This window comes from Trachymyrmex cornetzi, unplaced genomic scaffold (assembly GCF_001594075.2).
Source record: "Trachymyrmex cornetzi isolate Tcor2-1 unplaced genomic scaffold, Tcor1.1 scaffold147, whole genome shotgun sequence".
Lineage (NCBI taxonomy): Eukaryota > Metazoa > Arthropoda > Insecta > Hymenoptera > Formicidae > Trachymyrmex > Trachymyrmex cornetzi.
Window position 1 is genome coordinate 1,811,328 of NW_017296059.1, and position 17,064 is coordinate 1,828,391.

The 17,064-nt window shown below is 31.2% G+C and overlaps 2 protein-coding genes across 6 annotated transcripts in view; one reads left to right on the plus strand and one right to left on the minus strand.

The window, feature by feature from the left end:
• LOC108757736 (uncharacterized) overlaps window positions 1-8,982 on the minus strand; it is a 42,689-nt gene extending 33,707 nt beyond the window's left edge. Inside the window, exon 1 of one of the 2 annotated variants that reach the window (XM_018502256.1) lies at window positions 8,818-8,968. In XM_018502256.1, the coding sequence (XP_018357758.1) occupies window positions 8,818-8,897 (80 nt within the window). In that variant the 5' untranslated portion in view covers window positions 8,898-8,968. Of the gene's footprint in view, window positions 1-8,817 lie in introns of both variants that reach the window. The other variant, XM_018502255.1, reaches the window with a different exon arrangement.
• LOC108757738 (uncharacterized MFS-type transporter C09D4.1) overlaps window positions 1-17,064 on the plus strand; it is a 71,125-nt gene that overhangs the window by 38,559 nt on the left and 15,502 nt on the right. The window contains exon 1 of one of the 4 annotated variants that reach the window (XM_018502267.1): window positions 13,817-14,153. The exons of 1 other annotated variant lie outside the window; for it this stretch is intronic. In XM_018502267.1, the coding sequence (XP_018357769.1) occupies window positions 14,076-14,153 (78 nt within the window). In that variant the 5' untranslated portion in view covers window positions 13,817-14,075. Of the gene's footprint in view, window positions 1-13,816; window positions 14,154-15,014; window positions 15,113-17,064 lie in introns of those variants that run through there. 2 more of the 4 variants (XM_018502270.1, XM_018502271.1) reach the window with 2 other exon arrangements.

Consider the following 17,064-nt stretch of genomic DNA (forward strand, 5'->3'; position numbering starts at 1 on the left):
CAATCTAAACGCCGGTTACGCGATCGCGGCTTTCCACCACGCGATCGACGGCAGTTACGTAGTTTTATGTAACGTTGCACACATCACGCTATCACAATTGAGCTTCCACACTTTTTACAAGTACACACTTTATGAGAAAAATTATGTACTTAATTTTACGTAAGAAGTTAATGTACCAGCGTAAAAATTATACACGAAACTAATTTTTTATTTGAGAAATTTGTTTAAGTTTTAAGATCTTAAATCTTTGCGCCCCAAGAGTTTAGTTAATAATTTTCTGTTTTTTTTTCCTCAGTTTATTACGCTGAATTGCTATTTCTTTCTCGTTTTACTTCTGCCTCACGTATTCACGCGCAATTGAACATGTTCGCGTAGTTTCACACTTTGATTTCTCTAGGAAATATTTTCAATTAGACTCTTTTCGTTTACCTCTTCTTTCTTTTCGCTTTTTTTCTGGATTCCGTTTTACTTTTCACTGTAGATTCTGTTCTGTTTAACTGGTGCAATTAATCTTGAGGAGACGTATTCCCGATGAATTAAATTCTCTCTGTTCAATTGTTTCTTGTAAGTAATTTCTTGTCACTTAAACTTCTTAATCTCTTTCTTTTCAGTTAATTCTGTCTCTATCATGTGCTCAGATCAACCAAATTTATATACTTGAAACTTATTCGAGCTTCTCCTTTTCTTCCTCTTCTTATTCCTTATGCTTCTTCTTTTTCAGGTGAACCTCTTGATTAGCTTCTTCTTTCTTCTATTGCTTTTCTAACGTTTTCACAAAATATTAGCTCTTGTTTTTCATCGGTAGGCTTGGACAATCCTCGCAATTCGATCCCTACGATCTTCTTCCTCTCTTTTGACTCAATCAATCCTTTTTTTATTTTTAACATGCAGTTAGAATTACTATGATGTTTTGATTCTGCGAAAATTCTAACGCTGCGTCTTCAATTTCTTTAAGTAATTCCTGTATTCGGATCCTTTGTTACGTCTTTCCTTTCACTGTGTAAGCTATCCTTACTGTCTGCATTCCTCCAGATAATCTCCGCCAAGTGGCTTTTCTGCTTCTCTTTTCCTTTGTCTTCCTCTCTCTTTTCTTAAATTTTCTTCTTTCTAACTTGCGACTTCTCCGATGCTGCTATCACATTCTGGTTCGCTGTTTGATCGGACTGTTTCAGTAATCTAGACTAGACAGCATGAAGGGCTCTTTTCTAGTTCTTAATGGAGAAGGCAAGAAGACTCTAATCTCAAGATTTTGACAGAGTTTTAATTTAACTCACGCCTTTGATTATATTGATGACAATACGAATTTGGCCCGCGGTCAAACCGCAATATATATTAATTCACTCGGCATGACATTTCCGTGGACCACTCACGCCGCAGAACCGGCGCGATCGTATCCTCGTACCGGACTGTCGGTTCGAAAGTGACAGTGAACCGTTGGTAGCCAGGGAAACTCAATATCATGCTGTTATGTGCGATGGTAGGAGCCTCCGTCTTCGTTACATTCTCGTGATGATGTATTCCTTTCTCTTGCACTCTTTCTTTTTCTCTTTCCATCTCTCTTCCTCTCTCTTTCTTTCTTTCTTTAGTTGGTGACCCATGCAAGAGTTGCTGTGATTGATAGAAACTTTCACTGAATTTTGGCGATCGCTAAAATGTTCAATGATACCAGGATTGCAAGTTCTTATTTTTCTTCTCATGCGAATATTAACTCATCAATTCTAATGAGAACACGATGATATAATATGGAGTTATGACACGAATATTTATTCGTGTCAATTTATATAATTTCGAGATGATTAATAATTAGGATAGCCGTATTATAGATAGTCATATTATTGTAGTTCTTTATTTTTTTATGAGATTTAATATACATAAATGTAAATGAGATTTATATTTGTTTCGTTTCATATGTTTAATTTTAATTTTTTTATCGTATTAAAGAGAACGAAGTTCTTTTTCTGTTTAAAAATACGATGATAATAAGTGACAAATATAATTATTCATTGAATGGATTGTACCTGTCGAATATAAAAATTACAATTAATAAAAGTGAATAGAATACATATGATTAATTCTTTTATGGATGTAAACATTTATATTATATTCGAGGTAGATATTTCCAAACATTTTTCTTATTTTTATATATGCGTTATAAATTAAATCTGAATAATAATATGCTACTAAACGCTAAAAATTTTTTTAATCTTTTGAATTTCTAAATAATTTCAGAAAGTTATCTATTATACATTTCTTTCTCTTTCTTCTCTCCCTCTTTTTCTTTCTCTCCCTACTAACAGAGTTGGTCCACTTTTACAGAATTCATCAATTTTAATGAACAACAAAAAGAATAGTCTTTCCCTTTGAACATTTATTCATTTGTACATAAAAGATAGACGATGCATAAGTCTAATGCGCGCCGCTGTAATGTGATTACATCATCTATCGTGTAATTGCTCTCGCTTCTATAACTGTTTCTTATTATATAATAAATGCCTTTTCCGTCTGAGTGAGCATCACCATATTCATTACTCAACAAATCCTACATCTATGTTTTTATAATCGACTCTCCCTTGATGTTTTATATAATGATATAATATTCAATTTCTGAGGATAGTTAAAAATAAAGATGCCCGTGTTAAACGTCTTAAATAAGCCGTGTAAGGAAAGAAGAAATCGTGAAGAAAAATTATATTTGCAACTTATAAATACATAAATAAAATGTCATCTTAATTGTGTAAAAATATAAATTTGATTAGATATGTAAATCTGATATTAATTATTTTGAAACAAAAAATTATATTTAGAAAATATAAAATTGCGTTTTATTATAAATTTTCTAGATTTTGGATCCTTTTAATTAAACGCTGTTCAATTATGTTAATTCAATTAGTGTCTATCATGTTTTTTTTCTTTACCAAATAAATAGACGAAAATTTTTTCTTTTCGTGAGAAAATGTGTTTTAAACGTGGAACATGAGGTGTACGATGGGAAGCAATTTATCCATGAGTTATCTTTGTAAGAAAGCACCGCCTCCGTTTACGCGATCTAGTATAATTTAATAAGGATCTAACATCACCTCGTTAGAGTAGTTTTGCAAGTATGCAGTAATTATTGAGCCGCGCAGAGTCACTGTTCGCACTTACCGTTTCTCTCGCTTTCTCCCGCAGAAGATCCTCAGAAAGAAATGTTTCATCGGTCGTTCAGCTTCAGCCCGGTCTCGTAATGAATATCAACGCGAACGCCTCGCGCTATTCTCATTGGATAAAAATAAGGATGGCAAGAATGGCCTGTTTGGTCTTTTTTTCTTTCTCAATTGAAACTGTCGAATAATGTATCTTCGTTTCTCTTTCTTGATTTTCTATTTTATATTTTATGAGCGTATCTTACTTTTTGTTTATTTGTCTTACTTTTCACTTAATTTTATTTTTTTTTTTTAGGTTGTTTAATATTAATTTTTTACACTATCATGCTGTCTTCTTTATAGCGACACCAATATATCAAGAAAAGATGTTTGTTGCGTTAAACTATTGATTTTTTTTAACTTGCAAATTTGTTTGTTAGTATGTTAGCGATTCTATCACAAAATGAATCTTCCATTTTAATTGAAAGTTATCGCTCTTAAAATAGAAAATAGTTCAGACTTTCAACTTCAATGCAAATTAATTTCCAGCATTGAATAGCAACTCTATCAGCCTCGTCTAGTGACGTCAAATGTGCATTGAAGTCTCTGTTCCTTACGTTGTCGCTCTTATAACAGACAAAGCGGACTTTACGGAGAATTACTTCGAAGTATGTAGAACAGGAGATCTCAAAAGGCGATGTAACGCCAAAAACACTCCAACGATTTATGCTTTTATCCTTGCGGTAGATCACAATGCGACAGCAATATGATTCCTTGGAAAATCAATTTCGAGTAATTGGAAAACTTTGGCAATCAATGCACATCGGAAAGTGCGATCAATTTCTGCACGGAAAAGACGAGAATCGTCCGAGGAGATCCTCGACACCTTCGGAGATATCGGTTCGCGTTCGAGCGAGCGTTCGCACCGGGCGAGACCGACTACCCGCGACAGCGAATATCCCGACAATGAAGAGAGCGTCGTTAGTGCGCGCGGATACCTGGGTGTTTGGCGTTCCTGTACGTGCTTCCGGTTCCCCTACGCGCCGTTGCGTCTATTGTTCAACACGGCTCGATACGTACATTGTGCAACGCCCGACGTTTTACCATTGACGTACTCCACGCCCCGTGGCCCGCCACGTGCATTCTTAATGACGATCCCTCTTTCCCTTCTCTTCTTCAGCGTGTATCGATATGTCGTCGATATACGTCTCGTCGCACGCATCACCGCGCCGTGGGCGCTTCCGGTGGTACCGCGATCCTAAACCGGCTCGTCTGTGAGGTCGCGGGACCACGCCGATTATTATTCACGCGATCCGTTCGGGAGCATTGCACGGAACATTCTTGCCGGCGTAATCGCGTATGCTGGATTTGCGTCGCGGAAGGAAAAGTCTGCACGCAGGGTATAAATGTGAAATTAAAGATATAAGAAAGGTAAATCATTGAATGGCGAAGCGTTATTTCAAAGCAATCTAAAATTTACGCGGAAAAAACGATTTTATTAAATAACTGAAAGTATCTGATAGAGATAAAAAAAAACACTACATAACATTCAGTTATTACGGAATATAGAATTGAGCATAATCATGATTTTTATTGCAACAACTTTTTGATTCTTGATGAGGGAAAAAGTTTTGATGAAAGATTAATTTTAGAGGTGATTTTTATTAAAAAACAAATAAATGCATTGAATTTACAAATGATCGATTAATTCGTTATATTATGGTTTAATCATGGAGGAATGATGTTTTTATGTTTTAAATTTATCTTATTTATTTATTTTTTTTTATTTAGTTATATTTTTGTTATTATTTAGTTAAAAACTTATTAAAATCAGATTAACGATGGTCTGCCATAAATTTGATGTGAATATGCTTGTCAATATTAGTTGACTTTTCACACACTCTCGACATCTTATTGTATTCATATCAAATTTATGGCAGACCATCGTTAATCTGATTTTAATAAGTTTTTAGTGATTTTAAATACACTTTTTATCATTTCACTTTTATTACTTTTTATTACTCAATGATAGTGGCAGTGGAGTGATATTGAATATATCAAAGATACTTTTGATAACATTATTAATGAATAAAGTCATTATTATAATGAAAAATTTTATACACAGGAAGAATGATTTTGCTAAAAATAAATCAGTAAAAGTTTTTATACTATTCTTTGCGCATTGCTAACCACGCTATACTCTGATTCGCTTTGATTCTTATTGTTTTTTTATTTAAATCTATATCTAATTAAATTTTTAGATACTTTAGCAAAATTGTTCTTTCCGCGTATTAGTTGAAATATTAAATGAAAGATTTGTGTGCACAGCGCAAATAAAATAATTTGAATTATTGGGATTTTTTGATGACGAAATTAATTGCTTTAGTAATATCATCGACATTTCCGTTACGATCTTAATTTGACCATATATAACTTTTTTTGATGATTTTACAGCGATATTATTTTATCTACGAGAAATTATCTTGTTCCATTTCGACGATCTCCGTTATCCCTCGCGCGATCTTAATTATTCAGAATAAAATCTTTATTATGTATTTCTTTTCTTTTTCCTTTATTAAGAATAATTTAAAAGAAGCGCAACCTTATTTTGTGCAGCATAGAAAAATAACTTGTCCGGCAAGCGCGATTTATTTCGGTTGAGTACACGTGTGTGTTTTTGAACTTTTGAGAGAGAGCTCATCAAAAAATAATTTATACCACTTTCCGAAATAACAAGATTCTTCCAGATATAAAAGAATATCGACAAATCTGACAAGACTACGAAAATAGTTTGTATATATACGATACAATCTACGAATCTTTACATGATTTTACAGTATTGCTTCTATTATAAGCATTGATACGCTGAGAGGTGAAATCAATTTTTAATCCGGGTTGTAGGCGACACAATGCTATCTCGTTATCTTATTGTTAGAACCAGCAAGTGATAGGTATCGATCTGCTTTGTGAATTAATAAACCTGCTACAATTTTAAATCGCCGAAACAAATCGTTCTTGCTTTTGTTGCGCCACGAACAATTCCAAGTTTCGAAGTGGTAGTCAAGTATTGTCAAACTTCAACGTTTATCTTTACCGATATGCGATTTACTGATAAAACCATTCACTGAGGTTAAAAATATAGATTATATTTGAAAATCTGCTGTACCAAACAGAGTGATATTTGTTCTTCTATGTTTTAAATGCAGAAAACGCAATTAATAAATAGATGTAAAAAATCATCGTAAACACACACTGAGAGAAAAATGTTTGGTATTTGTCACTATAACTACCATTGAACTAAATATACACTGGAATGAGCATCTCCGCTATGAAGTATAGAAAATCGTGGTCGCAATTGATCAGTCGCCATTTTGGTTGGGACCGATATTTGAGCGAATCAGAAGCTTTTAGGTGCTCATGCGCACTTGCGTTTAGTGTTCTTTAGTAAGACGTTAGTATGCGTACAATACGTACAACATATGCTTCATTTACGTGTAACAGGATATTTTCTCCTTGTCTGTCAGAATACTGGGTGATGCAAAATAACACAATTATAACAATGGACAAAGAATACAGACGATCCTAACGTAGTCAGCCATTTTGATTTTGTCAAGAATGTCAAGATGCAGAGAAGGACAGGTTGCCCCGATATTTTGCCTCTCGCACCGTTCTGCCAAACCCAGCATATTACTATAGATGCTAGGTCTATCTTATATGTCTATGGTTACTCTTTTAGACTTTCGTATTCTGTGTATATTGTTTTTTTGTTACTCACCGCATAAGCGGCTGTATCGACTCTGTGTTAGAATCGGGGCCATTCTCTTGCGACGAAATAAGACGCATATGTCAGCAAAATTATCGTGTGTGAGATTATATTTAAAGGATTATAAAATCGCGTGACTGCGATGTTTACAAAGCATCAACATGAAGTGCTGTGTGCAGAGAAGTAAAAAGGGCCTTTCATTTCATAGGTAAAAATAATTGAAGTGACATTATTTTTGTAAATGTTTACAAAGCATCAACATGAAGTGCTGTGTGCCTGTAGGCAGAGAAGTAAAAAGGGCCTTTCATTTCATAGGTAAAAATAATTGAAGTGACATTATTTTTGTTTATTTACCATTCATGTCCATATAGATTTCCATACATTGATCGCAACGCACGCGCGAACGCTTCTGATTCGCTCAAATATCGTCCCAATTAAAATGGCGGCTGATCAATTGCGGCCAAGAATTTTCCTCGATGTCCATTCCAGTGATAATTACATATTACTATAATTATGATTATTACTGCTATAATAATAGTAACTATGTATATAGTTCAAGCAACAAATGTATATAGTTGGCAACCTAAAATGACTATAATTATAATTATTATAACCATAAAAATTATGGTTGTCAAAATATAACTATAAAATTATAGTCACTTGAATCATTTTTATGATAATTTCAACTATTTTATGGCTATAATAATTATAATTATAGTCATTTTAGGTTGCCAACTATATACATTTGTTGCTAGAACTATATACATAGTTACTGTTATTATTATTATAACAGTAATAATCATAATTATAGTAATATATAATTATAGTTACAAATGCAAAACATTTTTCTCTTAATGCAACTGTGTAATTGTTTGATGCGATAATCAATGACGTCGGCGAGATTATCGCAATAGTATATAGGTTTTTCTAGAGGATCATAAAAATTAACTTAGGTATTGATACGATCACGATAAATATGAATTCTATTATTGATAAAGGAATTTTCAGATTACATCATTGCCACTGATTACATCACTGCTCAAAAATGCTTAGTATAAAAATAATTAATATATGAAAGAACTATACGGTTTGTATTGCACTGAAAAAATTATTTTTGATTTATAGAAAGATTTTAAACTTTCTAAAATGTCGAAAATTAGATAGATGTCTAAACTTCTTGACATTTCAGAATTTAAGATAATAGATTTGATAATACTCTCTCTCTCTGATAAAAATTCAAGGATTTTCAAAATTCAGTAACTTGCATATTTAATATTTATAATTTTCGACTTCAATCTACATAGAATATTTGAGTTTCAGGAAAATTTAATAATCTAAAAGTTTAAGGATGTATCCACAGGTATATACTTTTTTTCTACAAAAGTGATTGGAATTCGAAATTTATATAATACTTTCTGTATAAAATTGAATGTTACATACATATATGAAACAGTAATAAAATTATTATTATTAAAGTTATATTTCAACACATCACATCAATAAATTTATATTTCACAATACAATTTTATAGTTTAAATAAAGTTTTTCCATTTTATCTTAATTATTTTTTTAAAACATGTCAACTTCTTATTGAAATAATTTTCAATCCAGGTTCCCCAAATAGCTACCAAATTTTTAGTATTACTTTCCAATATAATATAGAAAATTCTGTAATTTTTTCATAATTTTTCATTTTATTAAAAAATATATGTAATACATCTTTAATAATCTCTAGATTCAACTGTAGAATTCGAAAGATTAGAGGATTTAAAAATGTATTTCTTTGTGTGTCAGCTTGTTTTAATAACTTATCTTTCTCTCGAGAAAATATTAAGAACAATATCAAACATATGTAGGTAAAAAATTTCAAGAAGTACTTAATATAGGACAAAATATTAGGGAATCAATCTTTAAAATATTTTTAGCACTTACCTCGATCGAAGGCTGATGTAAAGAAAAATTCCAGAAGCTATTCCGACCGCCAGTAAACTCATACTAGACGAGACCATCATTTCTTTCGTTGAATAATTTTCGTTCAACAGCTCGAAAGACGAGAAAGTGATCTTCAATAAAAACGCAACAAAAAAACTTTTTCCTCGGACGAGTTTCTCTCTTCGCGCGAGAATGATGATCCTTTTAACAACGAAGTATTTTGATGCGACTGGGAATACGCACTTTAATCGACTGTTATTCGCGCTTTTTGCGATATGATATGATATTACGTATGTCGATATACAATCGATACCAATAATCCGACATAGCGTGGGGTACACAGAATCATTCCAAAGCGATTAGCATTGTCGCACAAACAAGAATGTGCCCAGGAGGATATTGTTATTTCAATTGAATTGAAATTTATTATACGGAAGTGTTCTCTGGAAATTTTGTTTGTAATATTCGCAATTTCTGTCAAATAAATGTAACTCTTGTATTTAATTTAATAGGTATTTTCCTGTCTTAAACTGAATTTCTTCAAATAATCAAAATTCGGCGCTTATATTGGATTGAGGATATTTGATCCTCGTTTGTAAGAACCGCAAATAATTAATTTAATTTAATTTTCAATTAATTTGGAGAATAATGATATCGCTTTTATCTTTAGATTGTAACAATCTATAGATAATCATATTATATAATTTCATTCATATATTTATGTAAAATCTTTTATTTAATTAATAATATATATATATATTTAATTAAAATGCAAAAGATTTTTTGTCTTTTTTTAAATAATTCACAAAAAGTATATAAGACTTAATACGGATATTTATTCCGTAAAATTAGAAAGTTAGAAATTCTTTGAAGTTACAGCTACATGTTTCGTAGAATTTATATGTAAAAAAATATTTAAATTTAATACATCTAGATTATTCTTAGATTATTATATATTTAATTTTTAGAACGCATAGATATTTTTTGAATAGTAAAAGCATCGCATACACGAATAAAACTAAATGCAGAAAACATTTCTGTTCCCGATAATTAAGTGTATACGCCTATTTTGAATGATATTATTCACATACATATTCAGTTTTTATCGATTTCCCGTGACCTTTGATACTGAATAGCACTCGTTGAAAATATCCCCTTCCGATATCAATATTAGCCGAGTTCAAGAATCCATAGTGATTGATGAAAAATTACAAAATTAAAATATTTCATGAATTTTAAAAACTCAATTTTTATAATTTATTCGAATTATTCGATATTTATATAAATGTTCTATAAATTTTATTGACAATTATAAATACTTTATGTGCTTTACAATTAGCGAAGAAATGAATAAAATCTTCTAAATTATAACTGTAACTATATTCTTATTTTATTATAACTGTACATAGAGAGAGAGAGAGAGAGAGAAAAACACTAAGTATAAGCATATTCAAGCCGAGGAATATGCTTCTACTTAGTGTTTAATTCTTGTCGGTCCGAATAAAATCTTATTATTATGTATAGAAAGAATTATTTTGCTGAAATATTTAAGAATTTAGCAGGATATACATCTGAAAATTAATTTTGTTTGCATATATGTATCTAAAAATAATTTTGTTGTATCACCAAGTAGTAATTATATAGGCTGCTCACAAACTGGTTATAAAATGTCAAAACTTTTTATAGCATTACTCAGCATGCTTAAGTTATGTACTTATTTTGATGATCTAATAAAATAAAATAATTTCGCGCGCACGAAATGCAAGAGATCCGGGTTCGATCACTTTCGGCCGAGGTAATATTTTCCGCAATAAGAATTAATTATTTACATATTTTAATATGTCATTCAACATTATTAAAATCGTTTCGAAGATGCGAATAAGCATAAAAAATTTATTAAATTGCTAATCAATTTAACTCGTGATATTACTGCAGTAGTTTAGTAGAGTTAGCATTTCAAGATCGAAAAATCATTTTGGCGCACGTTTCTAAGAATTACATACGTGATATGTAAATTCACATAAGAATCATATAAGCATTAAGATCCAGCTAGACCATTTAAGGCTTTGATTTCTATAATAGTTTTTGAAATAATTTTATTTTCAATATTTTTTAAATTACTTTTTATATCAAGTTAGAAGTGTAGTCACGTTTTTTATGTATGCACATGTGAAATGTATCGTAGAATTAACATTTAGTATTCTTACTCCGTCATGAAGAAGAATCTAATAAAATCATTCATGAAAAATAGATATTCATTCAATTCTACATAAACTCGTAATATCATTTCTTTTTTTGAAACTTCATATCTCCCAATTTACGTCGTACTTCGCACCTTCACTTTATCCACGCGAGTTCTTTCACGCACGATTTATCTCTCCCACGAAGCAAACGCAAGAGCGTTCTCTATTTCAGAGACACATACGAAAGCGCAGCCGCTCTCTTCTCCACACGAAAAATTTCGTAAGAGTTGCATTCACGGATCGGCCGTATCTGTTCCGTGCTCGCGATAAGGCACAACTGAAACCAAGTTCCTTACAGTCCCGCGAATGGTCTCACCATGAGTTGGGAGAACTCGTTTTTCTCGACTCACACAATGCGCGACAATTGTTAACAATTGCTTCCTCGTGACGCGGGAAGCACGTGAGTTTCACTGACGCGTTTCCACATATCGAGGTTCCTAGGCGCCATTTCGAGATCTTAAATATATCATTTTTGTTGACATTGTGATTTTCAGTTCGTTAACAGGCAAAAACTCATGTTCGTACATGTGTATGTCTTCTCGTATAAGATAATAAGAAGGAAGAGTATAAGAGATTATAAAAGTAGATGCTTATATTTTCAAATTTATTATTTCTATCTAATGTATTTAGAATAATGTCTTGTTTGTTAACATTAGTGCATGTGAAATATGTCAAGTTCTTATTACTAGACTCAATGGAATATTGAATATCTGCGAAAAAAACAATTTTGCTGAAATATTTAAATTTTAAGTAGATACACACACACACACACAGGTTTAAAAATAATTTTTTGGATCATTAAAATATTAAATAATTATGCAGGAAACTCAAGCATGATGAGCAATGTTGCAAAAAGTTTTTACAGTCTAGCAACCAATTTAAGCGTTCTATATAATTATTTTAATAGTTCAATAAAATTATTTTTAAATCTATATCTATAGCTAAATTTTTAGATACTTCAGCAAAATCATTCTTTCCGTGTATACAAACCATGGAACTTATTAATAAATTAAATATATAAATAAATATAAATAAATTGAGAGTATTGAAGATACTTTTGTACTTCAATACAATTTTTGTACACTCTATTATACTTTAAGTAAACGTAAATTCTTAAAAAACTTTAAATAATATTTACAGCTATCTAAGTATGCTTAACTGAAAAAGATATGACTTTCAAGGAAATACTTATCAAAACGTTACTTTGTTAAAACTTTTTTTTTCTTTATCAGACTTTTAATTATTTTTGCTAAGAGACGTACCTAATATTTTTTAAGATAATGTTGATGTAATGCTATTTTCTTACTAAACTAATGGTGTGTTGTTAATTTAAAGTAATTATAGATATGGAGTAAGAAATTTCTTCTTGACTTTTAAAATTATTATCGTTAAAATTATTTCTTTAATGTATCTTCGTCTAGGTAAATGTTATCTAATATTATTAGAAGATAAACGTACAATTATACCGTATCTGTTGACGTGAAAGTAAATGCATCCGAATGTATAGATTCGTTTGCTAATGATAGATTACCGCCACACTATATCATTCTTTACTTTTCTCTCTATTTGTGTATACGCGATATTTATACTGCAGGAGTTGCTGAAATATAAAATGACATTCTTGATGACGTTATTATAACGTGAAAATATCATATCATCATATTAGCAGATCATTCATATAACAAGATACAAATTCACATGATAATAGAATGTTATCTTAGAATGATAATTTGATAGACGTATTGCTAATTATTTATACTATATGGAATGTTTCTTGATACAATCGCTTCTTCGTAAATAATTTTTTATTTTGCTCGTAATTAATATTATTTTAATGTAATTTACATACATATGTACTTTCCTTATCTAAGTATTACTAATTACTAAAATAATCATAATACTTTTCCTCCCTTTTAATTAAATAATTAATTACGTGAATCTTTTTTCACACGTGTAGTAAAAACATACATTTTAATCTTGAAAGAGTTTGTTAATAAATGAATTGTAACAATTACACAATTATAAATAAAATTTACGTGTCGCAGACCCGGTTCGTTCATTATTAGTTTCTAATCACTTATTAGAGTCAACAGAATTAAAACATCTTAACACTGCAGTTATACAAATAGACCCTTTACAGGAAAAATAGAAATGGAAGAAAGAGATAATACGTCCTGTTTCAAAGCATTCGCTTTGCATGTGTGGTTTTTTAAAAATAATATCTACTTCTAATGTATGCATGAAGTTTTATTATTATTTGCGATAATAAATTATCATGTGATCTTACCATCCTCATGCGAAACGATATCCCTAATTGCCGGCTTTATTGGTTTATCTATGATATAATAAGATAAGGTGAAACATTGCGCATAATGGCGATAGCGCTGGAAACAATCAATCAAATTTGGACCCAAATGTACTTCTCTGCGTATAATAGCAGCAGCATCGAACAGCCAATCAAATTTTAGTCCAAATTCGATCTCCTAAATTTGCGCATCCGCGGGAACCTTAGGTCTATTTGCATTGCTTGAGAGAGAAATCCCCAAAAATATTTGAGCTAAAATAAGATAGATATATATTTGGGTGTTGAAAAGAGAGAAAGCGAAGATTAAGCTGAGTGTAAAAAGTGCAAGCAACGTGAATAGACCTCTTATCTTATTACACCATGAGTTTATTTAACTGTCGCCTGAAGAGCTTCGTTTAGTATTCCGCGTTTAACGCTGGAACGTGACTCTGCCTCGCCGATCTTATTGTGCGTGATACGTCGAAACGAAGAGAGAGAAAACCGTCTTCTTTCGTGGCGGTTGTTTTTCGCTTGTGTATCGAATTATTTTTGCTGATCGAGAAGAATATACGATACTCGAAGGTTGATGAACGTCTGACGGTTATCGCCCATCGGAATTGGCAACGGAATTAGTTTATTTGGCGTTTTTTCAATTGACGACTGTGTTTTTATCTTCCTAATTAAATTAGTTAAAACTTGCGTTTTGAGTGAATTTTCGAGTGCTTGTGATAATGAAAGTCAAAAGGCCAACAGAATCGAACTTCGATGGCAGCGACGACCCATCTTCCCTGATCGGTTTTCTTCCGCAGGTAAAATGAAAATTTGGATGAAACTGATATAGCTTGATGCTGAGTTCAGTGTCTGATAATACAGAAAACTAGATCTCCCAGTTGTGCCATGTTCTACTTTCTAATTTATTAGAAGAGATACAATTAAGATCATAATGCGACGTGGAACACATTAAATAAAATAATCGCGCCAGATGATGGATATAAGAGAACTGAGATAATTAATTTCATGTAGAACTCACCCCGGGAACACGATTTCACTTCCAGCAATAAAAAGTGCTTGTCTTTCTGCATTCATATATAATGATATATTCACGTATGAATAAAGTCCCAAGTATTGTCATAAAACAAGGTCTCTCTTTAGACCGTGAAACTTGAAGTGAGTCATATCAAATACATATGTTATCTCGTGTAATTGCGTGCATTGATAAGACAACAGTTTACTCACAGTCTTTTTTGGTTACTATTATAACTATCGGTATTTTACTGGTATTCCAAAAAAAGTAAGTAAATGTCGAAGTTTCTCATCTGCACGTGCGGGCAATTGTTGGATATCGCAGTTATTTTAAAAAAAATTTCGTCATACAATCGTTTAATATTTACGATATATAAATAAAATATCAAACAATCAATTGCAAATTTCATTTAAATATTCTGGTTACATATACTTGTTAATTAAACCAATTTTAATAAACTAACATGACTTCAACATAAAACTTAATTATAATAATTAAATATTAATATTGAAATTAATCTGCATGTTTTCGGGTTATCAATTACAACCTCGCCTTTTATTTTCTTTATTACATTTATCTACTTCCTGTAATTATTTAATTACGCTTCAGTTTGTTAAGTAAGCCAACAAGAAATTTTTTGACGCAGTTTGTTAAGGCTAGTTGACTTCGAAACATCGTTAGTAAGCTTTACAAGCGTAGAACTCCATACGTATTGGAAAGAAATCGGGTCATCAGAAGATAACGGTAAGAGATTAGGAATTTATATGCGCATTTCTGTGGACGTCATTTTCGCTATTTATCCGCGTATAAAATTCTCGTCCATGGAATTTTTCTTACCTAAATATGCGGTAGTAATTGTATCAGATTGCTTTTTTGACAAAAAATTTTGCAGTCGAAATTTTTATATTATAAAGTTTATTTCGAGTCTATTCACTGTATTGTATCAGCAATAAAAATACGCTATTGTTACATTCAATGATTCATTAGACATTATAGGATTATGCAAACGCAGCTGCTGCATGCGTCGCATAAAAAGTTCATTGTCACGCGATGATTAATACAAAGTATTTATTATCTTTTCAGTTAAACCTCTACTTTGTACAAATTGTGTTTGTGTTATGTTTGCGTGCGTTTGTTTAATTTACATAAAAAGATATACATTAAAACCATTAAACATATGAATTATTTCCATAAATGTTAATCTCGCAGATCTCAAATGTTTCATCAAGATTTACACGGAAAAGATAGTTTACTGACGTATCTAAAAATATAGCACGGAAAGAACGATTTTGAGTTATCTAAAAATTTACATAATTAAAAATCTGAAAATAATTTTGTTGAACTATTCAAATAATTACTTAAATCGTTACGTCTTTCAAGCATTTCGAGCAATTCTGCAAAAAGTTTTGACATTTTAGCAAAATAGTAACCAGTTTGAACGTCATTATTTTGATGGTTCAACAAAATTATTTTGCAAATCTGCATCTAGCTAAATTTTTTAATAACTTCCGTATAACAAATCAAACTAACCAAGACTTATAAATCAAAGAATTGAAAAGAATACGGGCGTTAGGAGTCAGGCGCAGAAGACGTCGCGCAAATAATACACCTGAAACTTGAAACTTCTTTATTCAACAAACGCGCTTACATGTTTCGGCTCATTTTTTAGCCTTCCTCAGAGCAACCACAAACTAACATTTATAAACTAAAAGTTATCCTGTCATGGTAAGCTCCCCTACATCGAGAATTTAAATGCCAGAATTAAACAAAAAGAAAGAAAAGGAAAATGAAGAAGAAGGGAAATATTAAAAATGTCGGATTGGAGAATATAGAAACTGATTTATCAAAAAACTTTAAGAATATAATTAATTATCCCGAAAATAAGGCGCTCACCATGATTACAATGCACTATATCGCAAACATTACCATGAATAATGCAAAAACCGGTTTCTGATACGTTGGCCAGTCGGTATCAGACACAGTGAGTCTCTTTTTAATTATTAGCTAATATTTTTTGAGATAACAAATGGAAAAATTCAACATTAAAACGTTAGTCAATTCCAAAAAAATTGAAATTGTAAAGTGATCAAAAATCTCGTCAGAAGGGCTTATTACTGTGTACGAACGACATCGACTCAGTCGTACACACGTTTTTGAATTATTCATGGTAATATTTTCGGGATAATTAATTATATTCTTAAAATTTTTTGATAAATTAGTTTCTATATTCTCCAATTCGACATTTTTAATATTTCCCTTCTTTTTCATTTTCCTTTTCTTTCTTTTTGTTTAATTCTGGCATTTAAATTCTCGATGTAGGGGAGCTTACCATGACAGGATAACTTTTAGTTTATATAAGTTAGTTCGTGGTTGCTCTGAGGAAGGCTAAAAAATGAGCCGAAACATGTAAGCGCGTTTGTTGAATAAAGAAGTTTCAAGTTTCATAGGTGTATTATTTGCGCGACATCTTCTGCGCCTAACTCCTAACGCTCGTATTCTTTCCAATTCTTTTTTAATACTTTTGTAAAATCATTTTTTCCACAGACACAGATCTGAAAATAACTTTATTGGACCATTAAATATAATTATGTAGATATCTTATCTACATAATAATTATGTGGATATCTTAAGCATTATGACAATATATCGTACAAAAAGTTTTGATATTTTAGCAACTAGTTTGAGAGAGAGAGAGA